Source organism: Botryllus schlosseri, chromosome 15 (genome assembly GCF_051294905.1).
Source record: "Botryllus schlosseri isolate E-star chromosome 15, Bs_hap1, whole genome shotgun sequence".
In the NCBI taxonomy this organism is placed as follows: Eukaryota; Metazoa; Chordata; class Ascidiacea; order Stolidobranchia; family Styelidae; genus Botryllus; species Botryllus schlosseri.
Window position 1 is genome coordinate 10,433,261 of NC_137250.1, and position 25,875 is coordinate 10,459,135.

At 40.3% G+C, this 25,875-nt stretch overlaps 2 protein-coding genes across 2 annotated transcripts in view; one reads left to right on the forward strand and one right to left on the reverse strand.

Annotated features, from left to right (window-relative positions):
* The window catches only part of LOC145457685 (uncharacterized), a 29,773-nt gene extending 9,957 nt beyond the window's left edge, over positions 1 to 19,816 (forward strand). Inside the window, exons 8-17 of the mRNA XM_080335951.1 lie at positions 5,998 to 6,143; positions 6,211 to 6,313; positions 6,622 to 6,809; positions 8,853 to 8,960; positions 9,018 to 9,157; positions 9,750 to 9,807; positions 11,153 to 11,277; positions 15,451 to 15,562; positions 19,239 to 19,331; positions 19,568 to 19,816. Coding sequence (XP_080192077.1) covers positions 5,998 to 6,143; positions 6,211 to 6,313; positions 6,622 to 6,809; positions 8,853 to 8,960; positions 9,018 to 9,157; positions 9,750 to 9,807; positions 11,153 to 11,277; positions 15,451 to 15,562; positions 19,239 to 19,331; positions 19,568 to 19,690 — 1,196 coding nt within the window. The 3' untranslated portion in view covers positions 19,691 to 19,816. The remainder of the gene's footprint in view (positions 1 to 5,997; positions 6,144 to 6,210; positions 6,314 to 6,621; positions 6,810 to 8,852; positions 8,961 to 9,017; positions 9,158 to 9,749; positions 9,808 to 11,152; positions 11,278 to 15,450; positions 15,563 to 19,238; positions 19,332 to 19,567) is intronic.
* Positions 1 to 25,875, reverse strand: part of LOC145457722 (THAP domain-containing protein 1-like) — a 474,772-nt gene that overhangs the window by 367,249 nt on the left and 81,648 nt on the right. The gene's annotated exons all lie outside the window — the stretch shown is intronic.

A 25,875-nucleotide genomic window follows, 5' to 3' on the forward strand; every position in this document is an offset into this window, starting at 1 on the left:
AATATTTTTATCTGTTACTGTTGTATGCGAACCGTGATGTCACTAACGAATGCCGAAATTTGATAAATTTATTAAAATGAGAAAAATACATACCGAAAAAAATTGACGTGATAGAGAAATTCTGAGCACAGAATAAATTTTTTCGATATTTGTAGACCAGTGTAATCGGTATCGGTATCGGCCTGCAAAAATCAATATCGGTCGACCTCTAGCGACAATGCGGTGTGAGCGGAACCATAAGCAATTCGGTACCTACATTATAGTCACTGATACTTTCGTAAAAACATATGCCGTAATTTTCCAAATATAGTGCGCCCCCATGTACAATACGCACCCTTAAAATGGCGTGAAATTCTGGGAAAAAGCCTGTACCCATGTATAGTACGCACCCTGCATTCGCAGTACATGAATAGTTGTGTTTTAGTATACGATGTCACTGTTGAACGATCACGACATAACGATCGCAAATCATAATACAATTAACGGCATTGACTCTAAACCAGTGGTTCTCAACCTTTTTGGCTTCGCGGACCCCTTTTGACCGTCACGACCCCTCGCGGACCCCCTCAAGTTTTAGTTAAATTTTAGCTCTATTATGGAGCAACCTTCATCTGTCTTGTGCAAATATGAACTGTAGGCTTGTGATAAACAGCAAAATAATGATTTTAATTGAAAATAACATCATACTATTTATGTAGAAATTGGTAGACTTTTATTATTTCAAAGCTAATTTTGCTGCTGTATTTCTTGAAGTACGTGGTCGTGTCTTGAAAATCCGTGTCTTCGTTTTGATATGGACGAGGAGTGCCGAAAACCATTTCCGCTAAGATAGATGGAGGCTAATGCAATATTAACGCATAACGCTTCCGACGATACTTTTGACGTGATCGCAACATTTATGGCAACAGAATGAAGAAATATATATTTTATGAACATATCACGTCCAGCATCTAGCGCAGGGACGGGCAACATACGGACCGCGGGCCGGATCCGGACCGCGACAGCATTTTGATTGGCCCACAGAGAGTTTCTACCGTCATAGTGCAATCCTAATCTAAAAGTATAGACAAATTTTATGCGCCAAAGAATGGATACAAGTTTTCCAACCTGAGAAAGACTGTCATGAACGACTTGTTCTGTTCGGGTTTACATTTATATTTACGAGGAAACATTTTCGACCATGAACAATTGAACATTAACAAGACAAGGCTGCATACCAATACAACTGGTGATATGAATTTCAGGGTTTGGGGCGTAATGCTTTGATAGCAACGAAACACTCCTTGTTCATCAAAAAAGTCAGCCTTGTCGATAGGGCATCCGCAATAAGAATGCGCCAAATCTGATAGCCGAGCTTTAGGAGCAGGTATATCATTGTCCGATTTATGACGAGTGTCAGCCGAAAATATTCGGGTTCATTTCAATATGAATATACTATCATTCAATTGTATATTGAAGTTCTGTACCTCCAACAAGCTGCTCAAATAGTGGTTATGTATATCACAGGATGAAGGGGATTTCGTGGCGAGGTTTCAATCCCTGCATTGGGACAAATTAGGGAAATACTTCGCAAACTTTTATTTCAAACGACTGTTCACTAATTTGATGAGCCTGACAACTTCAAACCGAGAAGGTTTCGCAGACATTACGAAGTCACCCTGATTGACGTTGCTATCTCCATATTTTATTTTTTCCACAAACATCAACAAAACGTCTCTAAACAGCAATATCTTTGTATCAGCCGGTTATTGGAAAATTGGCAATGAAAATGAATTTCCACACTACGATAGTTCATGTCAGACGATTATGATGATGATATGAGTCATGAGGTTTTAGCAGTTGTGGTGCGAAACTGCCTCATGCTTTCTCAAATTAAAAAAGAATAAAACAAAAGTTACGTTATCAACCATTTAAAATTTTTAGAGGTCTCGCGGACCCCCTGAAATTGCTTCGCGGATCCCTAGGGGTCCGCGGACCCCCGGTTGAGAACCGCTGCTCTAAACGATAGTAGATAGCAGCCAAAGCCTGCGACGCGATAGTCCAGGATAGCTACAAGACATCTTGCGCACGAGGCCTATTACAGATGCGATTGCTCAGGACAACGGGTATGTCGTGCGCACCAGGCCTGTTGGATATGCGACTGATTAGTGATTACGCAAGCGATTATATTTTGCGCACATGGCCTCTTATTGTGTATGCGATTGTTAAGGCCTGTCGTTGACGCGATGAATTAGCAAGGATTGCCGCGTGCGCTTGCAGCAATCAACGACCTAATTTCGCTCGCGTACAAACGGCAAACTAACTCAGCAGGAGATCGCGTGCTGTGCAGACGACTATCGTTAATTGGCAACACGCTTCTCGCTAATTCGCAGCGCGTTACACTCTATAACAGGGGTCGGCAACCTTTTGCTAGTCACGGGCCAAATTTCGGGTGTACAACCTTTTGGCGGGCCGGATTTTTTCTTAGTTCTATATTTTACGCTCACTTCGGTATATTATCCTACATTGCTGCAATCTCAATCATACCAATCCGAAGACACGTGTATTTACACTTCAACGACACAGAATAATTGTGACAATGGACGCAGTTTGCTATGTCAAAGGTTTTCAACTTCGGTAACAAGTCAGATGAAACAAGAATCAGACCCTATTCAAAGTGGACGTCCGAAATACGTGATCTTAGCTTGCTCTTCGTGAATTTCATTGTTCAAAACTATTGTTCACATGCGTACGTGCTTCAAAAAATCGATGCAATTTCTTTTGCATTGCTGGTCAAGCTGGGTTAAAGACCAATTTCAAGAACGTACTCTTTGTCAAAGTCATGCAGCGATATGCTCTTTGTATGAAATTTGTCATTCAATTCAACTGCATCGCATTTCAGAAAGGCCCATTTGAAATTTACAGGCAATGGTATTGGCGTCCACATTAAACAGAGTACTGAATAGTCAGAATTCATTTTGTAGAGAAGGAATGTCGGAAAACCGTGTGAATATTCAGTAGTTAAACTTCGTATCACAGTTACAAATGTAGTGTTGGTACTAGGTTTTCTCTCCTCCAGTATAGGAAAGTGAGCACAATTTTCTTTACTGTTGACATTTCCAGAGTCACAGATTTGTTTTGAATGCGCCTCAACATCTCATGTATGTACTTGTTTTCCCCTTGAAGTTGCAAATTCAATTTGTTCACATGTGACGTTAAATGTACCAGGAAAGCAAGATGAGATACCCATTTTCGATTACAAGATTATGAGTCGGCGATATTTGTATTTTCGAGGAAAGTTGCTATTTCATTTCTCAGTTCATACACTCGTGTAAGCATAGCTGCTCGACTCAATGAGCGAACATGACAGATATAGGCCTACATGACATCGCCATATTGATTCTCTGCTTCTAGTAATATCTGGCGTAACTGATTCAGTTGATGAGACAAAAATCATATTAACAGTTTTGACCATTGTGGCCAAAACACTATTCAGGTTTTTTGTCTTGGCACACAATGCCTTCTGGAAAATCAAACTATAGACAGGCTAACTAACATACGGAGGCTAGTTATATCTATAATTGAATAGTTTGAGATTCCGTCATTGCGTCTGAGATGCTCCAAGCGTTTTTGAAGCAAAGGAAGAACACCTTTTGTCACACCCCGTTTGAGTGATTAACCCTTTAAAAAGCATGGAACACCTTCGGTTGCGAGATACACCCGATTGATAAGCACTGATCCAGTCTAGTCTATCTCCATCTCCTACTTCAACCACCTTCGTTTTATGGCGTAACAATAGACTAATACGATGTAGGCTACTATTATATCGTAGCAATGCCGCATTTTTTTCATGCAGCGCTGTGCTGCAGATGGAAACTCATTATGAAGCGGCGGGCCGTATTCTAGTGATAACTAATTATTATGTCGCGGGCCGGACGATTTCGCTTGGCGGGCCGGATCCGGCCCGCGGGCCGTAGGTTGCCGACCCTTGCTCTATAATATGAATTACTGGGCACGATGGCTGGAAGTGATGCGCGATTGGAAACAAACATGAAGAAAGGTGTGATTTCAAGTTTTTTATCGGAGGAGATATTTTTTCAAAGCTTGTTGTACCCATGTATAATACGCACCCCTTAATTTAGGGCAAAAAATCGGTAACATTTTGCACATTATACATGGAAAACTACGTATATCATTCTCTATAACTACTGTGCACCAAGCGCAACAAAATTTCTGGGCTTTACTTGACTTTTATGAATATTAGATGTTGGTACTCCGTGAAAACTGCCGCGAAATTCCTCAAGGCTATCTTTCGTATTGGGGGATTAAACTACTTCTACTTGAAAAACTGAAAATAGCGAAAAGTAGGTAAGTAGTTCGCAAATTATTATGAAGTAGAAGTAGAAGCAGAGCAAATCAGATCTACTTGAGTAAGTACCGGGAGTAGGGGAAAACTACTTGAGTACGTCCAAAAAGTAGAAGTACTTCGTTACTGACCACCTCTGAAATTAGCCTATGTTCAACGGAATAAGTCTGGTATGATATCTGTTCTTCACAGACCTGTACAAACTACCAATCTAGTCAGTTGAAGGTCGACTAACTAAGCTAGTTCTAGTAATGAGTTTTGAAAAGGTAGTAGGCTAGTTCTAATTTTAGCTTCAGTCGCGCATTTTCAAAACCCAGTATGCACAAGTCTGGTTCTTCATCATGCACAATTGCACATGCTTGAAACACATTGCTCAGTCACAACTGTGCATGGAGAGGAAGAAAAAAAGCTGCTGAATACCATTATATCACTATACTGGAGCTGGGGATGGTGTGAACACGAACCTTTTTGAAAGGTTCTGTGTGAACGCGAACCTATGACGTCACGTGACGTCATATTGCTAGCTCTAACCCTTCATTTCAGTGAAGTGATATATTAATGTACTGTATGAAATACCTAGCGACGATACAGGCCACATTATGCCGCAATGCCAAAGTGAAAGTACATGCTGACTTTTCAAACATCTCCAAATTTATCAACTAGGACAATCACAAAGGATATTATAATCCCATAAAATCAATATATTCCGTCGCTTTTTCAACAATTTCGACGTGGACTTGCATGGGACTGTAAGCTTACGCCTTAACGGTCTAGGCCAGACCGGAAATGTATTCGGCGACTGACTGAACTTGCGACATTGATATAGTGCAGAGTGTAAAATGGGTATCTATACTTGCTACCGATATTACCCCATTAAAAGTTACACAGTAGCCAACAACGCAATCGCACGGATTTGTTTTTTACTATACAGTAAACATATCAAATCAAGTTGGATCCCGAACGCCTGCTAGATTTCTACAGCGATGTATTTTTTATATCAATTTCATTGATTGGTTGAATATTTGAATATAGGCATCACTCGCTGACTACCTATACACCGATGTAGCGTATTTTGCTCTTGATGTTGTGTGATTGCGAGTCAAGCTCCAAGTAGAGAGTTATTAAATATTCACAACAACGGAAAGCTGGATATTTTGAGAAGACTTTTGTAACGAAGCAAGTAATCTTTTTGAGATTAGCATGGTGCATGCTCGTTGAATTTTGATGTGATATGCTGCTAGCACCATTCATAGAGTGGCCCGAGGTTGATATGCAACGATTTCAACCAAAGATGCTATAATGGCGTGAAAAATCGTAATATATGAAAAAGTTCACAGTGCAGAACCTACCAAGGTTCGTTTGTGAACGTGAACCTCTAAATATATGAGGTTCACACACAGAACTCGAACGTGAACCCCGCGTTCACACCATCCCTAGAGACCATTCCAATAAATTATATCCTGCTTAGCATTGTACATCAGAAAAACATTGAAGATTGTAATAATGCTATTCAAGTAGCCTTTATAATAAGCAGGTGACACTGACCCCCGTCTGCATTAAGCCCTGTGCGGATTTACCTACTTCCAAATTTACTAGGTACCCTGAGCGCGATCACCCGATCACTCCATGTCTAAATATTCTTTGTTCGTTAGATGTCACCAACGAGTGCGCATACTCCAATAAATGCCATGGACATGGAACCTGTGTAGACCAAGTATTTGGGTTTCGGTGTGATTGCCAAGCGTACTACCACGGAACTAATTGTGAATTCTATAATGAATGCCTGATATCAAACAATGTAAGTGTGAAAGAAGCAAATGATTTACGTTCACTGTTATGAATCGTTTATTTTGACATTTTTTCAGAAATGTAGATACTATGGAGGAGGATGTGTGGATTTAGTCGATGGATACAAGTGCACAAACTGTCCTAATGGACAGTACGGTGACAAATGCCAGTACCAAGATAGTGAGTTTACATGACTTACAAGTATGCTATAAAAACGCGAAAACATAGAAAACTATGATTAAAATACCCAAAGGCCAGACACAACTCTTTGTCTGGAAGGTATTATTGATATTCATTTTTATATACTTCTAAAAGCAAATAGAGATATAAAATATAGTTTCGCATAGTTACAAAATTGATTGAATTTTCCTTCATCTGGAAATAAATCGGTACTTTGTAAAACTTATTTCACTTCTACTAAGCAATATCAACGACTACTTTGATCTTCTCCTCGTGTTACATAGTCTCATAACGGGCATAACCTACAGATCCCTGTAAAGTGACATGTGGAGGGCGGTCGATGACAGCGACTTGCGACACAAAATTTCTAAGTCCTAAAATTATTCGAATCGCGGTATTTCTGAACCAGAAGACAGGCTCGTGCAAATTATCGGGAAGAAGCGGAAACCAACGGAGCATAACCGTTTCTTACGGTGACTGCGGGACGGTGGCTGAAGTAGGTTTTCAAATTAGTTCCATACCAGATGCATTTTAAACATTTCTTCTCACGAAATCGTCGTTCTTTGGATACGCCAGTTGAGGTTTGTTTATTGAATAAAGTAGTTCCAAGTCGACCTAGGAAATCCCAAAGCAATTCAAATCCTTTCTTCCATTTCCTTTCGAAGAGACAAATACAACCGTCTACTTGTTTAGCGCGATTGGGAAATTCATCTCCACGATTATTGATACTGGTATAAGCTGTGCTTGCAAAGTTCTGCATGAGTATCATTCGTGAGTCACATGGCTCAACGCTCAACAATATGACCATCATTGTCAGTGAGCACTAAAACGAATGAATCGAAATTATACGTATTGGTCGACGATCATTGACATTGACCAAGATGTAACTAATGTTGAATTAAGTCCTCCACAGAAACTGCTGAAGCTGCAAAATAGAATCAAGACAAAGTTGCTTCGACCCTCGACTTCAGTCAAACTAGATAAGGGTTCGGTAGCCCCCGGCACGCTTGCCACTTGTAGCACGCGAGATAATTTTTCATGGCACGCCAAATGAATTGATGCGCACGACATATTATAACCATGTTTGTTGCAGAAGGTGAAAGAGAAGATTTCAAAATGAAAAAAAGCTCGAAGGCGACCCAAAATTATTCCGTAACTTAACATTAAATAGAGTCTTTTGAGGCCGATTTTATTTATCTTGAAAGTTTTTTTTACGTACGTCGTGCGATTTACTAGAACATGTTTTTTTATTATTAATGTGGGAATCCCCAAATTTATATACATATATCTTTATAGAATATGCATAATGTACAGAAATGAGTCAAATCGTATTTGCAATTATGAAAGAACCGGTTACCCAACATATTATAAAACCGTGTGGATGCGTTGGCCTACGAGTATGCACTGTGTAGCTTGTGAGAGCGCGACTTATATGTACCGGTATTTCGGCGCCGGGCATCTTCACGCTTGGAGACACGACCTAGAACAGGGTTGTCAAATTATTCTAAAATCTTGCCTCAAAATCCATGCCCTTGTTTTTCACTTGAATGCTTGATTATCAAGCCTATTTACATGATGGTATGTTACATTATATTACGGATCATAGAGGCTCTAATTTACCAACACATTTATTCCTACACAATGGAATTGGCAAAAGTACGATCATTATCTGGTTGAATAGTTACAAACCGCTAAAACAACGGCTCCAACGACGACAGAAGTTGGCATATTTTTATGTTTCCTTTGTTTTAGTCGTAATCCTGGCGTTAGGCCCGGGTATACGTTGTGAGGAATACAAGACATTGAACAGTAAGCACGGGCGTTGGATTTTTGTTCATCAGTATTACCTTTCCGAAATTGGGTGACAATGTCTGTGATTTGGTTCTTAATGTTGAGTAGAGCGAAACCATAACACCGCTGTCCGATGGTTAGATGTGACCTGAACATAGTCGACATTTGTTATCATGGGGAATTATTTATTGAAAGTATTTCTTGCTAAAAATGAAGACAAAAAATTGCTTGATATGTCCTGAATAATACAAGCATTTTCCAATCTTCTCAGAATTGCTTCGCTGGTCAGACGAAATCGTATGCTGGCGGGTCGGATGCAGCCGTGCGGCCGTATGTTTGACATCCCTGACATAGACATAACGTTCCGGTCAACATTCAACCCCGTGCGCTGCGTGCGCCGGCAAAATGATTGGCGGCGGGAAACCTTGAAATAAACTAATATCTCATGTTGGCCAAACGTTCGACATTGATATCTCCACTGTCCAGGAGCCGAAATGACCAGCGCCGAATAGTCCAGCGGCGCAGCTAGAGCAGCGCGTGTATCAAATAAGACCCGCAGAGTAAAATGTTGAGCAACGTGTCGAAATGCGAATTTGGAATCGTGTTCGGGTCATGAAATACCATGAATGAATAACCCACACTTATGGCTTTTTCAAACACATCCGGTTTATGCCAGAGTATACTGAAAGATTGGTAGCTTATCATATCTTGGTGTACTGTTATTTTCATCGAAACTTTTATCATTTAGTATGGCGACGATTATGTCGTTTATCGAAATCGCTTACGGGCCGGAAATTACAAAAGGTTCCACGAAGACTCGAAGGTGACCATCACACGAGCCGTTGGACATTTCCAGGTAACGTAACTCTGCGAAATATTCTTTTATCGACTACTTCATTTTGTTTTATTTTAGTTCGACATGGAATGCAGATTGCCCTTACTGAGGAACGCTTCAGCGCAGTTGTCCGATTACACATTGTTGGTGAATGAATCGAAAGATTTCGAGGACAGCAAGGACATCGATCCGCGAAGGACTAACTTGGAAATTTATGAGTACGATTGTTTCATCAGTAGACAGAGTTTGTACAATGTAAAGTCGCACATTTTTATCTCATTTTCTGGTATTTAATTTATAAGAATATCAGAAATGATACGAATCCAATCGCCGAATGTTTAAATATAGGCGGCCAATATATAATTTCGCGATCGGCTCATCCAGCAATAACTAAGTAGGCCGACGTAACATGAGTTACATCTCGTTGACGCGTAGCACAACCACAGCAGTGGTGTACATGTACATTGTACAACTATGCGAAAGTGATACGGTGAACTAAATGTTACACAAAGACGAATCAGTGACATGGACAATATTACCAATTTGTTCCTGAAACAACCCTAAACTAACGTCATTGATAGTAATTACTTGGTACTTCTGAAGATAGGTAGATAGTTACTAAATATACCAATTAACCAAGAAGAAAACCTGACGAAGAGCATACTCACTTGGTCAATGCATACACAGATGACTTCACAACTTCTAAATAACGATAGGCAGGCGTAGCATAGGCCTAAAACGATTTAATGCAAGAAGGTCTGCCTTCGAGCTTTGAACATCGTATTACGAAATAATTTATTTTATTTTCAGTTCTTCTTACGCAAGTCGAATAAGCAATTTCCAGGTCGGAGATCGGCTGTATGTGAAGGTTAGTTGCCGATAGAAGCACGGGTGTAGGTGGTAGGGTTGTATTTAAAACAAGAGTCGTTTCAAAACACTTAGTTGAAAACGTGTTTTAAACAATGTTTCGAACAAATGCAAATTGTATCATTGTGTCACCATTGTGTAAATACTTTCGGAAAGTCATGTAATATGAGATATAGTCGGCGTATGCGATATGAAATGGGTAGACCCTCGAAATCGTCGTCGGTTCAACAGTTACAGCACGTATAGTTATATATCATTGGAGCGGAATGGATGTCCTGATGATGATGACCGCAGACCGCAAAAATGCTGCATGATGATGTAGTTCTGATCAAATATATTTTTAGCACGTTTATGACGAAGGTCGGAAACTATACAACAATCCACGGTGTCGTCACAATTGACAATTCGTGACGTCATGGCTAGTAAATAAAACACGTTTTTAACATGTTTATTTTAAATTATTATTTGTTTTAAATACAACCCTAGACAGGGCGTTATATGTAAAAGTACAGGCCTATATAGAGCGATTCCGAGATTAGAGTGTGTGATTCGTATCCTTCTATGGTTCCGTAATTCCGAGTCCTCCTAAAGCAGGCAGAGGACCACTTGCATGCGTAGAGACTCGTTTTGTGCAATTCATATTTAAGTAGGTTACCTAGCGGTGTACCATATTATCAGATCCAGGTAATCGTTTTAAAACGGCCTTTGTTGTTTGATGCTTACGGTATAACGATTTCATTTGTGGAATGTGGTCCCACAATATAGTATACATATATGATTACGATTATGAAAACAGTGCGCGAGTATTAAATGTGGATTATCATATCACAATAGCAGCACATCATATTTGAATGAATATATACAGTAACAGACGGCCTACTAATATATGTATTGTATATAAGTAGGAAATAGGGGGTTGCAAAGAGTGCAATCGCGCCCAAAACAGTAAAAAAAAGAAGTGTGAAATCTCGCCCATTCTCTGTAGACATCACTAAATCTCCGTATTACGTATTTTTAGGTATTAAATTGGTGTGGTTGGTATGAGACTATCAAACGAATCAAAACTAAATGTCTCCATTTCTAGGTAATAATTTTTATCTTTGGCCTGAAGTAAAACCTCCCAATAGTTCACGTACTTTGGCTGTGTGAGGAATTCTGCTGCAAGGATTCTTGCATAAGTATATAACCGGAAGTGAGCTATTATATTTCACTGAGAACTATCGCATGATCAGCTCTTTCTTTACCAACTATGTATGATGTTATAGCGCAAATATGATAAATGCGCAAAGAACAAATCATTGTTAAAACTTCTTGATATGCATTGAAAAACAGTAGACTGATTTCAGATGACGATCGATACTAACAGTAACCCGACTCTGTCTCGCGGTTACAAATTGCACCCAGTTACCTGCTACGCAGCGCCCGATGGAAGCAAAAATAGCCTACAGAAATACACACTACTAGAAAACGGGTAAGTTGCAATAACAAAATAGAATACAGTCTCTATGTAGTGCCCCTAGGTCAGTGGTTTCCAACCTTTTTGTCTTCATTCCCCCAGCTATTTGCTTGTTTGAGTACACAAGACACACAGCCACGCCAGTACGAAAGACAATCGCCCATAATTGCAACATGAAAAGTATTGTGGACCGATGCCGGTAACCGTCAAAATTTAGCAAAAGCGTTATTTCACGTCATACTGGTCGTACTGGATGCGTTTGTGACGCCATAATATCTTATCCAGAGTTAAGAAAGAGTTTTTGTGAACAACACGCGATATAATTTTTGATACATACATTTCAGAGCAGGTAACTGGTAACGGTAATGGCGCATGTGTCTCCGTAATTATGTAGAGACTGTCCCGTGTAATTCCCCACCAGATACCATTGAATTCCCCAACCGTTGGGAACCACTACCCTAGGTTTAAACAGTTTAAGGTCAACAAGTCCATCACATCTCAATGCTCACGTGTAGGGCGTATTTTGACCTGAAAATGGAAGATTTTGCACCAAACAATGACATTTTGACATTTTCTGACAGTAAAAAATTTAATTTTGACAAAATTTTTCCCTCATGTATGTAAATTTAGCGCATACTACTTTTATTCCTTTCTGGTTGGAACTGTCTGTTCTTACGAAGTAGCTTGGCCCGAAGTAACTTTTTGACTTGAAAGAATGGCAACTTTTTACATGTGCGCAAAGGGATGTTTGCCGCTAGGAAGACCTCAACCAACTTGCTCTTCAAGTCAGTCTTTGAACTTGCAATGAAGGACTATATTGGTGTCTTTACTTGGGTAGTATCCGCTACTGTAAGCAGTCGTTGATGATTTGCTGACGACCGGTGGCTTTCTACTCTAAAACACCTGTCACATTTCACGAATTGACTGCGCAAGACACGAAACATTTTGCTATTTGGGTGCCTGGCGAAATGCTCTTGGAAACTCTCGCATGTAAATGCAAACTTTGTTGTCGCGTGTATTTGTCAATTTCGGCATTTCGAAAAGCAAAATCGAGGCAAGAGCTGCACCATACGCCGTACCTATAGTTGCCGCAAAATCAGCTGGGATATTGCGGTAGGTTGAGCATAACACCAAAAAATTGTGGATCTAGTTGTTTCGGTCCGTCCACGTATGAGCATGCAACATATTGGCATGCAACACTTCTGCATGCGATAATTGAGCATGCGAAACTTTAGGATGTGGGTAAAATTTGGGGTTAGGACCGGGTATGATTTAGAGTTTAGACCAGACCCGGGCAAATTGCGGCCCACGGGCCAAATGCGGCCCGCGAAGCTATTCTGTGCGGCCCGCGAAAGGTTACTTGAAATTCAAAACAAAACTTGTTTTTTGAATGACTAAAACCATATGCTGTATCAAATGAACATGAAATTCGTTTACTTTGAAGCCTGTTCATTAATATGCCACGATTATTACGCTGCCTACGTAGCCTACCTGACATGCGTAATCCAGATTTAAAATAAAGGCTATGTGGCAAAGCATGAGTAGCAATTGAAGTCACAAGAAATAACTCCTTCCACAGTTTAGTTCAAACCTTCTCTGTTGCCATTGTCAAATTACGCATTATACGGTAGGCCTATGTGTTTCAATCTGTTACGTGATATGTTTCCAAATCCCTAATTATAGGGTTACCATATTTTGGAAATCTGGAAAGAGGACGCTATTTCATAATTTTATAAGTTGCAAAACCGGAGGAAATTCCTGAAAAATTGGTAAATTTTTCCTACTGCAAGGTTGGTTGACTAAAAACAAATCAACTTTCCCGCCAGCTCCTAAAATACCCGCCGGAGCGTCACTCCGGTGCTGATTTACGGCATGTCAGTCGAATTTTGCTATAGATATGACCAAAATTCCCAAAAAAGAGGACAAAATTTGAAAAAAGAGGACAAAAGGACGTCCTCCGATAACACTTTCAAAAAAGTCAAAAAAGAGGACAAATCCTCTTAAAAGAGGACGTATGGTAACCCTACCTAATTATTAAAACAAGTCAATCAGTGCTTGCGATTACTATATGACTCATCATATCTATCACCCATAAATGATTACCGGGCATGCCCAAAAAAGAAAGTCGAGAACTGAAATTCAAAGAAGGTTTAGGTTTAAAATTTAGAGCACTAAATATTCGTATACTGGAGCCAGGGGTAAACCTGTCCTTTCAATTTTTGCCTGGCATGTCGCCGAGATCAAGAATTTTAAATAAAGTCGGTCTTATAACAAAAACACGAAACACTCGGTCAAGGGAGGGCGAAGTTAAGAAAAACTGCGAGCTTCGTTCAACATAAAGGCTATTTAAGCTGCACACTGCTCGGAAGGCAGCGACCAAGAAAATAAGCTTTGTACTAGTGCATATACATTTCAGTGCAGTGGTTCTCAAACTGGGAGACGCGAAAGCATCAGAAGGATGGCGTCAAGCCGAAGTTTATTGAAAAAATTTTTCGCGCTCCCCGCGATATATCTCCAGCTTATACTTGTTGCTGGGTGTATTGTCCGACTTTGATATTTCATAATTCTCTCATCAACAGCTGTAATCTTCCATGCTATCGAACTATCCGTTGGGATTGCTAGCATTCTGGTTGCACTTTTTTTAAATATATTTTGTGATATCATGATAAGGGGGCACGAAATTGTTAACTATCAAAAAGGAAGGGGTACCTAAAAAGTTTGAGAACCACAGTTTTAGAGTCTTAATAGAAGAACGTGGATGGGGTTTAAAGAGCTAAAATGTATCATGTTTAACATTGTTTCGAATCATGACAGCATTTTTTCTTAATTAACCGCCACTTTCTCATTATCTAATATCAAGACATTCACTGAGCAGCATTTATTAAGAATGTAATTTAGAAATAAAATTAAAATACGCTGGAGAATAAAGCTAAATTTTTTCACTCGGCCCGCCAACGTATTTATTTTTCTCATTTGGCCCGCGGAGGAAAATAATTGCCCACCCCTGGTTTAGACTGAGGGCTGAGTTGTTGTTGTTGTTGTTTGTGGTATACATGGTGTTTGTCGACTGCTATAGCCATTTACACCAGACCGATATTTTTGATTTTTATTCCTTAACTGCGGACTTATAGCACGGCCCACTTCTAGGCTTTCTGTAAGACACCGCTTACGCGGATGAGGTGGCGAGGAGGAGCCTCCAAAACTTAGGTATAGGAATTCGGAATTCGACCTCGGTCGGACTCGGACTCGGACCCGCAACCCATTGATGTAGCAGCCACGGATTATACCACTGCGAAATCTCGCCACCGAGGGCTGAGTTAGGGTTTGGTTTGGGATTAGGATATATATAACGGTTGATTTCGTGGTTATGGTAAGTTTTGTGGTTGTGTAACCACATGCCGAAGTGACGCATGCCAAAGTGTCGCGTACTGATCTGTCGTTTTCCCTTGTGTCGCATGCTCATATGTAGGGCGACTATTTGTTTCATTTGACCGTTTGTGATTCCCAATGAGCAAACAATGGGCCGTCTACGACAATTAACCTATAAAGAAGGCTACAAGCTGTAAAATGTCCAATGATAAGTTCACCGACAGTGCAAACATCTACCATATCAACGAAATGCAGATTACAATTTTATTTTGACTTTGTAAACAATTTTGACAAGCTTTTGAGGTGACGCTACAATTTTGACAAAATTTTGCCATTGTTCGCAATGTCAAATAAAATCGCCCTAGTTATGAGCAATTTTCACTTGACTCGCCATATCATCCGCGTAAACGGTGTCTTACAAAAGCCTAAAAGTGGGCCGCGTGCTACAAGTCGGCAGTTACGAAATCATAATAAAGAATATCCGCTTGGTGTAAATGACCATTGTAGTCGAAAAACATCATGAATATCATACAAAAAAAACTTTGTGGAACACTTGTTTGTTATAGAGATAACAATGGGAATCATCTAAGAAAACCAACTGGTTAAATAAATAACTGCGCACAAAATAATCAATTCGTATCGTAAATTAAGAAGTGTCTTATATTTCATTATTGTAAAAATGTTTTAAGGGCTGGGGTCGGTATGGTGTGAGCTATAGCGTACGGTCCGTATTATTTATTGATTTTGATTTGGTGAGAAAGCTAGATACAGCATTGATGGACAATGGGATGATTCAAAATACTTTGCGCTCAATTTTAGATGCATCTTGGATGAAACTTTCCGAAACGAGAACTTCACCGGCTATCGCAGTGATCCGCACGCGGCCTATTTCAGTTTCCAATCATTTACGTTCAAGTCAGAGCCTGGACAGGTTGTACATTTATCCAATCTGAATGATTTTCACGTGATTATAATTGACAGAAGTATGTGTAGTACACATACAGACAGAAAGCACTGTTAGTTAAGGATCAGGACCCCCATTTAGACTCAACTACCATGATCTTTTGAGAAGAAGCCTAGTATCGTGAGCTTTTGACATATTGCACAATGTACCTAGGTATTTTGGCCGTATTCGCTACTGTGACAACGTCTTGGACAGTACAGGCCTGAGTTTTTGTGTTCGGGGGTGGGGGGGGGGGGTCAACTTTCCTTCAGACGCATTAAATACTGCAAACCTGATTCGGATTAGGCGAATTGGAGCTACTATAAAGATGAAATTACATTCATATACAATATGTCTTTGATTAACATTTACTGAGTTGAAACAAGCTGAAAATGCCTGTATTCGTTCATACATAGGCCTACCACGCGGCTACCTATGCCAAATACGGGAAGGTGAAACACATTTGGAATGTATAGGAATGTAAGTATGTTCAATCGTCAAAAAGATAATTCAACCTGATATTTCCCAGCTCTACTCAGCCGTTTTCTACCGCAAACTTCACTAAAGCTACAAACCAGGAATGGTGAATCGTCGGTAGTAAGGAGAATTGGCCCGTGGGTCTTTGGGGGCTTTGCGCGCAAGGAAGATCGCGATGAAAATGACCAAAATCGCTTTTAGAAGTGTTTTTATGCACTAAACTATCATTTGCAATCACGCAAAACAAGATTTCAAAAAAATGCCCAAATCTGAACAACCCTATTGTGTACCAGAGATGTCGTCTTGCTTGACCTCAAATCACGAGTCGACGTGAACGTATTACCTTGCTAGAGAAATAGAAATCGTACATTTTCAGTTTGCAATGGCAATCCCGTATCTTATCTACCACCATGTTACGATAGGTTTGAATTAAATATGAAAGGTATGTTGAACATATGCGACCGCAATACATTGTTGAGCAAATGATAAAATGATGGTATCTAGCGCTTCCGTTAAACGTGGAACTTTTTATTGGTATATATTCCTAGAATCTGTCACCAGACTTAACATGTTGAGCCTGTAACATTGATGACGTCAACACCTAATTTTAAAAATGGTATAAAGTGAATTTGATTACTGCACAGTGCACAATATGGCCCTGAAGGCTTATATTCACAGTGGTGAATATGATAAATCATATAGTCTGCTTGGGTATATGATTAGCACAGAGTGCACAAAGAATATATGTCATTTTTATGTCATTATTTCAACCTTTGTCTCAATAATCTTGAAAGTATGTCAGATTAAATGCAAAAAAGCTTTCTTGAAAAGTCCCACTTTTTTTAGTAAGACGAGTTCGTTCGGGGCTTTGAAATGGCATTCTTGTAAGTGAATTTAATATAGGCCTACCAATCAATTTATTTGATCAATTCCCTTGTTTGCGAATAATCGTGTTTCAGTAGAACAGAGCCATCGTGATTCGTAATTTATAAAGGCTATATCAGTATGCTTCCTAAACGGGAGAAATTCTCAACTCATGGGGAATTTTGTATTTTTAGGGCGAATCTGGCATTAGGATTGTAGGGGAAAATATCAAATTTTTCATTCTCATGGCAGAACTGTAAATAATGAAACTAGTTCGTACCAAAAGTATGTTCCTTTCTGCTGATATTTTGCTAGAAGTATAGGTGAAATGCGATTTAAAATATCCCTTTTCGTGCAAATCCCCCTCATTTTGTAAAACTACCTCAGGTGTGCTCGAGTTGAGAATCGCGAGATGATTTTGTTGAACCTATGCAATTGCCTCTCAACCACACTTTGTCTAATCGGGGGAAGTCGTACCAAATCCATTACAACGAGGCCGCTAGAGAAAATGTTTACCCTTTTTTCAAATCAACATCTGCCCAATCGCAAAGTTCATGACAAATTCATCAATTATGCTCGTATAGTCATTAGTCATCACAAGCGAATTTCAAGATTTATTTTTGTCAACATCTAACCGTTCGGCAAAATGATTGCTAGATTTAGCTCAATGTTTCCACAACGGTGATTAATATGTTTTCTAAACGACAGTACACTCACCTTTACACAGAGGTGGTCAAAGTAGTCAAGAAAGCTACTCAAGTAGAAGTAGAAGTAGCGACGAAAAAATCTACTCAAGTACGAGTAGAAGTACTTCTTCCATAAGCCACCTAAAACTACTTGAAGTAGAATTGACTGACTTTAAAAGTACTCAAGTAAGTAAGTAGTTGTGAAAACGTGTTCACGTGGATTGTATAAAGGTGCAAATTGAGCTATGCGAAAGGTGACGAGCTTGATTCATATTGATGCATACCAGCAGGTATCCAATTTTTGATATCATAAGCATTCGTCCACATCATGGGATGAAAATGATAGGATTGATATGGAAATGCGATACTTATCCTGTTTTCTCGAACAGCACGCTTTAGAAAATAGCATGGTATGGCGCCATCCCCCATATTATAAGGTCCGTAGTTTAGTCGAAGAGCAATACGGAGAAGTTGTATAGGATACGATGTAAACGCTTTGCGTGATTAGTAAACGTTAATAAAAAATATGGTGGACCGTAAAAATGCCATATTGTGTAGCTTTATTTCCGTAAATTATAGGCATTACTACACTTGCTTTTATACTTCAACATGTATGCTATCCAGACTAGAGAACTTATATTATTGTAACTCAAAGTATTTGATACTGGGAATTGAAAATGGAACATAAATACTAGTTCTGAAAGTGGAACACGTTTTTCATGCCTTTAGTCCAGAAAGTTTCAAAGGTGGTATGCTAAAGCAGTTCTAAAACTGAAAAAATGTCAGAGTCCACTTTTCCAGGTTAGGACGCGCCATGGACATGCTAGATTACGATATGACAAGTAAATGCTAGATTGCGAAACATCAGTTTCAAACGTTATGATGAGCCATATACAGTGCGATGAATTATTTCATATGGGCGAAGGGCGACAATGTGGTGTGAACTCAGGGATATCTAGATATCTCGTTCTAGATATCCCTGTGTGAACGGAACCACGCCAAGCCGCTACCAAAATTATATTTATCGATACTTTCGTGAAATCATACTGGTAACGCCGTAGATCCACTGCGCGCGAAGCGCGACGAAAATTCTGGGCTTTACTCTACTTTTATGAAAGTTAAATGTTGATACTCCGTGAAAGCAGCCCCAAAATTCCTCAGGCTATCTTCCTGATTGGAAGATTGAACTACTTCTACTTGACAAACTGAAAACAGCGAAAAGTAAGTAAGTAGATCACAAAATATTATGAAGTAGAAGTGGAAGTAGCGAAAATCTACTTGAGTAAGTACCAGAAGTAGAGGAAAATTACTTGGGTACTTCGAAAAAGTAGAAGTACTTCGTTACTGACCACCTCTGCCTTTACATAACTCTCTCTCTCTTTTCTCTCGCAAGTCTGTGTTCTGGCCTTGACTACCGCAGGATTGTGCTAAAAGGGGCCATACCGTTGGGTCTTGTCTTATAGTCATGTAAATAGGCCTATCCCATGCGTGTGAATGCGACTGTCGAGCGAAAAAGTTTGCCCACCACTGGTATGGACGAATTTTATAGTTACTCACGGTGGTGGGAAGTTGGTTTATTTGGTGTTTTACTATGGAATGTTAACATTCGATTGTTTTACACTAATTATACATTCTAGATGCATCTGTACTGCACAAGTCGCGTCTGTTTGAACAAGAGCTCAAAGTCGGAAAAACTCGATGATTGCGCAATCACTTGTCAGAAGGCTGCTGTGAGTAGACCTATATTCTTCTCGGAGACTACTGCGAACAGCTATTTGAAAGGCTTCGTCTTATTGGATATAGATAGAACTACACTATATGTCAACCGTACATTGAGGTATTGAAGATAGACAACACTACGCGCCTAATGGCAGCGCAACTATCATTCTCTGATGGATGTTTCTACTATAATCCGCATCTACTTACCATATTGATATATGATACAAGGCATTTAATATATCTACAGGAAGACGTCACAATTCGGCCTATCGAAGAAACGGTTCCTAGTACCGTGGAGGCACTTTTGGATGGCTTGATCGAAAGAACAGATGGATCAAGCGTTAAAGTTTTCACCCAATCACCTTTATAAAGTTTAGCAAGCTATGCACATGCACGCTTATCGTGATATGTGCCATCGCGGACAATATATTTTTAGTTGTTACATTTCACAGTTATATCCTATACCTTTTATTACACCAGTGTCAATTTTTCACAATATGCATATCCAGACTTGAACAGGGAGTGGGGTGAGTGAGGGCTAGTAGCCTATACAAGGGCGTAACCAGAAAAAAGGGGGGAAACATTTGGTGAGGTTACAGACGCCCCCTACTAAATATATGAAAAATGTAGTGAACAACTATGGTTTTGAGCCCTTATTGGGTGATTAAAACAACTTTTAGGGTGATATATAACCCACTGACATAACGATGGGGAAGATCAGTGTTTTCAAGGTTTATGGTTGAATTTGATCAACAATATTGTTACTTGCACTGGCCTTGAGACGCCCTCAGGGTGATCAACCAAGCTTCGTAACCTTGTCCTCCCAGGTCCCGACTTTTCGAAAGGCCGACTTCATTGTCATATAGGCACGCCGTGTATATCTCAGATACTGGAATTCTCTAATTAATGACTGACTTTTGTCAATATTATTAGCAATTGCATATCATATTAGCCTATTGCCGCCGTGATCAGATGTACTGGTATAGCTGAGGGAGGTGGTGTCTTCGAAAGTTTAGGGCACGTTAATGATATATAATTATTTATTATTAAATTATATATCTGCCGGATCGAGCGTTGTTAATTAATAATCTGCTGTTTCCGTGACCTCCTGGCTGCCATATGGCTCAGATATATTGGAATAGCACAAATGTATGCTTTTCAACCTGTGGGATGGCACGTACTTCTGCGGATAAAAAATGTAGTATGGATGACAAACGTGGTGCGGATGCGCGCGGATAAAAATAGTAAATAAATGTTACTTTTTCTGACGTGGAATAATGCAAATAAACCTAATATGAAATTCAAGTGCAGTGGCTTACTATCCTTTGTCGTTGCGACGTAATGGTACAAACTTGTCTGATTTACGACGCACCACAAATTGCAGCCATTACAATAACTTTGTCTCGCACCAGCCGTAGCGAATTATTATTTGCGCACTATAATTATTGCATAATTAAAAGTCTGGCTGGAAAGCGGATGTAGTGGCAGGCATACAGTGCATCAGCACGTCTGAGCCTGTCACACACGGAAAAATGACAGAAAATTGACTCTCTGCTTTTTTCTCTGAAAAATCATCATATTTTCGTAATAACGGCTCTATGATCACGAGGAACAAAGATAGAAGTAAATGCCATCATTACAGACTCACATTCACAAGTTAGCCTGACTGTAACGCAAGTTTTCTACTCAGGATACTCAAAGTACGGGTCGCAAAGGATGTCATGTCGGTTCGGCACGGTCACAGAGCGGTCTGTTAATATGTAGGCCTATACATATAATATATTATATATGTAATTATATATGTAATATTTGATGAATCTCTCGCAAAATAATTTCTTCGCGCCTTGTGCGATTTCCCGTAGATAGTTCTAGCGTATCCAAGGTCACCGTGTTGGATACTATAGCCAATAAGCTTAATCATGACAATGGGCAGACCTTTGTATTACACAAATTGGTTTGAATTCATAAGATTTGCCCGACTGATTTCTCTGAAAACAAATGTCGAAGACCGTTGGTATGCTGTAGTTTAGGGGTGTGCAACTGGCGGGTGCGGGCCTATGAGGTGCCTTCATTTAGTGGTCAACCCGTTCTGCGTCTGGACACAGGAATACGTCAAGTTTTGGCCAACATTTCGCTGGGTAAGTGCGTTGCCAAAAAGATCGGCAACGGCAAAACCTTGACCAAAATGACCGTCACTGGTAGACCAAAACTTTGGATATTGATATGCTCGGTCGTAGAAATGGTTGGCAGAGTAAGTACCCCATAGTCCCGTCAGTAGTACAAATGTGTCGCGCAGAGGAAAATAATTCACTCCATGCAGTTTAAAATCGGTGTAGATAACGTAGTGGTGAGCGTAGGCGCCATCCCAGCTCATTGTTCCCGTGTCGCTGTTCTTACGTAGGTCCTTTTTTTTTTGAGAATTTTGGTTAAACATAGCGTAAAATTCGACTGAGATACAGTATATCGCTCCGACGGCCATTTCGGGAGCTGAGCCGGAAAGTTGACCTTTTTTAGACAACCAACGGAGAATTGAGAATTCAAGAAAAGTGTCAATTGCTGGAGCCGGGTGGGAAAAATGACTATTTTTTTTAGTCAACCAACCACAAAGTCGGGAAAAATTTACCATTTCTTCTGGATTTTACTCCAGTATTGTAAGTGTGAAAATTTGCCAAAATATGGTAACCCTATACGGCGACAAAAAACCTACGTATAGACTTTTCCGAGCCACCACAAGAATAATAATTGCATACGTTACGAGGATTTAAAAAAAGTTGCTGCATATTGATTAATAAGATTTGAATTAAGTGCAAAATATGGTGTTATGGAAGCATTAGGACAGAGCAGAAGTGGTGAAAAATCCGCAGCGATAAACGTAGCGCACGTTGATCGTTAGATCGCATTGCAGCATTAGCATCCCACATTCACGTGCAAAACTTGGACTATGACCAAGAACGAGTGATTATCGAGTGCCCATTCGCGTGTGGTGGACCTGACCGATGTGGATATATATTGAAGATATCCCCTTTTCATATAGGTTGACTCACATACTCATATAGCACCTTATTGTTTTCGTCAATAGCCCGAAACGGCTAATGTACAAAATGCGTGTACAAGACTAACACAGAGGTGTAGTTGCGTCAGAGTGAGGTATAGATCACCGAGCTATTACCTTCCAATCGCTAAGCATCAGATAACGTTAAAATCACGCAGTAGACTTGAACAGAGTTTCTTAACCGGTGTTCCACGAAAGACACACACTAAACTGATACACATGATTTGTGATGATATGCTCGTCTTGGTTATCATTGGTTGCAGACATTTAGGCCATATCAGTAGTCGAATTGTGACTGTTGCGGTGGTACGGGGTGTGGAATGGCGTAGGCCGGGGAAGTTTGGTACTCGAAATCAAAACCCAATCGTTCTGAAATGCCAATTCTCTCCCCAATATTTTTTAGGTTACTTGTAATTCAGCAATTGGTATCAGCCCCCTGTGTTTCGACCGACCATTACGATGACACTGTATATAAGGTAACGCCTCACATTTGGGCCATTCCATGCACGGACAAACGATGTTCACATCACTACCTCTTCAAATCTCCTGGAATTTGGTACACGCATAGATGAGCTCATTCCAAACAAGATGAACTTTATTTTATGAAAATTGGACTTTGGGGTCAAAAGTTACGTCACTTTGACAATTTTCTGCTCATTCGGGTCTGCACATCTCAGGTTTCATCGATGAAATATTCAAGAAGGTGTATAGATGTTGGGCGACAGTTGAGATACGGCACTTGGATTTATCTGAACCTTGTCTGATCGTCTATATTTCCAAGTGAAATTTAATACCCTGTAGGTTAGGGTCAAAGGTTAAATTGAGGGGGAAATCTAAAATCAGTCGGGCGTTACACGATTTAGGCAGCGGATTGCTAAAAAACATATTTAAATATTTTGGAAAAAACGATCTTCAATGAAAGTTTGCTTCAAGTAGAATTCGTTCATAGCTGTTTGTACATGGAAATGCAGTACTAGTAGGGCGTGTTCGGATATCGAGTCTGGTGTGTGTGCGGGCAACATGTCTGGGGTGTGTTCGGACTGTGTGCCATTCGGACATCGTATCTGGGGTGACTTCGGACTGTTTTGCCCCTCGGACATCGTATCTGGGGTGTGTTCAGGACATCATGTCTTGGGTGCGTTCGTAATATGATGCCACTCGGACATCGTGTCTGGAAGTGTTCGGACATCATGCTTGGGGTATGTACGGATTGTATTGTGATTCGAGCATCGTGTCTGGGATATGTTGGTGCTGCGCCAGACATGCCCCAGACCTGATATCTGCGCACTATTTTGATCCGGACATGCTTCGGTGCTGATACCTGCGCACTATGTAGGCTACCTCCAGGCACGGTCTGGACCGGATATCTGCATTTTTAATGACGACAGACACGCGTCAGACGTGATACCTGCGTTGTTGTTGTTGTTTTATTAACGCATATAATTGGCGCTTGCAACATCGTGGTTATTTGCGCCCACACAGTAAATTTCATAATCGCATAATGGCATGTCTTCTTGAACTTGAGTCTTTTTTTTCGGCTCATTTGCTGCCTCCTTTCACGAGTTCGTCTCTCTCTTCGTCTGGGCTTTTTAATGCGCTGTATTACAGCGGGATCGGCGATGAAGTGCCCAGATAAACCTCCGACACATAGAAACATGGCAGAGCCGAGACTCGAACCATCAACCATCGATGTCGTGACTACAGTGTTTAACCAACTGCGGCACTCGCTTCCCGTGATACCTGCGTCCTAAACGATGCATGACATATATCATATGTCTGCGGTTTTTGCTGATATCTGCGATCTCGGAAGACTGAGGCCGGCGGCCCACATTATCATGCAAGACGAAAATCTGTCCGCGGGCCGGATCCGGCCCGCGGGCCGTATGTTGCCCGCCCCTGGAATAGAGTCATTAGACAATCGAGAGTCGTGATTCATGACTTCGTCTTCTCGCTGTTCTATGGTCGGGGGCACTTGTTGGGAACTTTGTTTTACGACGAGACATAGTATGCAGCGCAATGTGAAAATAAGCAGTTACAGTGACTAACGAACACAATACAGAGCCTAGTTGTAATGTAACTTCCTACGTTACATTTAATGCTTTCATCAGCTCAGTTACGTAATTAGCTAGTTTAGCGTTTTCCAGCTGCATGGATTTGATCGTTAGTGTTCCGAACCAAACTATCTTACAATCTGTTCTTGAGATTAAATTAGGGACAGCAATTGATGAAACCTCAGGTTCAGGGAAACGTCTACATGCCATCACTATTAATATAGTCAAACCAAATAGTTGTAGTCAACAAGTCGTTGTAAATATGGCTTTCCGGGTGTGATATTTCGGATTCGCAAGAAGCGAAGCAGGTTATGGTTGACTCATGCAGGCAACATGATGCACTGGACGACGGGAACTGTGATTATCGCTACCTCACAACTAAGCATGGGCAAAGCAAATCATATTCTGCTCGACTCGGACTCGGCTCGGAAATTTCCAAGCTTCTTATTATAGTATTGCAATATTACAATATTACAATATTGCCATTCGCGGCAATCTCCCATTTATACAGTCGTGATTCTAACAAATGGCGCGACCAGTAGGCCTTTAAATCAACGGAAGCCAATACATACATCAATCAATACACTACTCAACAGAGAACAGTTTCAACAGCGCGACATGTGAATCTATTCCAACGAATTTCGAAGTTGGATGATGACAACTCGGCACGTTTACCTGATTATAGGCGACCAATGTGCATTGTGCAATGTTCATTGTACAATCCTGGATACTGACTATTAGGAATAGATACCGTAGCAACTTTACGGTGTTATGTGTTTTGTAAAGCGAAACCAGGACAAATATAGCCTACGGCAACGCGGAAGAGGCTGTGAGCACTCTGAATATTACAGTGAATATGATTATCGCTGATATGACTTACTGCATCATTAGATGCTTTTTCTTCCCATCATTAAAATATGACTAATGTGATAAACATAGCATGCATATTAAACCCAGTATATAAATGGGGGTCGGTTTCGTAAGCCATTTGGCTCCAACTCTGTCTGGATAGCACCGGTCCACATGCAACAATTTTATCACCAGTCAAATAGGGGACTTTGACGCAGGTTATATTTAAATAGTAACAGTTGCGTTATCGTCGATGCAAAATTGCCCACAATTAATACCATTTATATAACAAGAAACCAAAATTAGCACCTTGTCTGGCCGAGGTCAGCGGCAAGGCTGTCAGTCGAACCAAGGGGATCCAAAACCAGAGATTATTTTAAATCAACCAATTTATTGTTGGCATCGAAACTCCTTGATTTTGTGCCATGGCAGGACCTGTGTGAGACTGACGTGGTATTGAATAGCCGTCGGCAGATAATATATAAATATTAGCGATGGAGCGAGCACCTAAAACGTTCTGGGGAGTATTTTTTACGGTGGGCACCACTATAATAAATAATTAAAGAATTGGCAACCGTGAATACTATTTTATTCATAATCCTG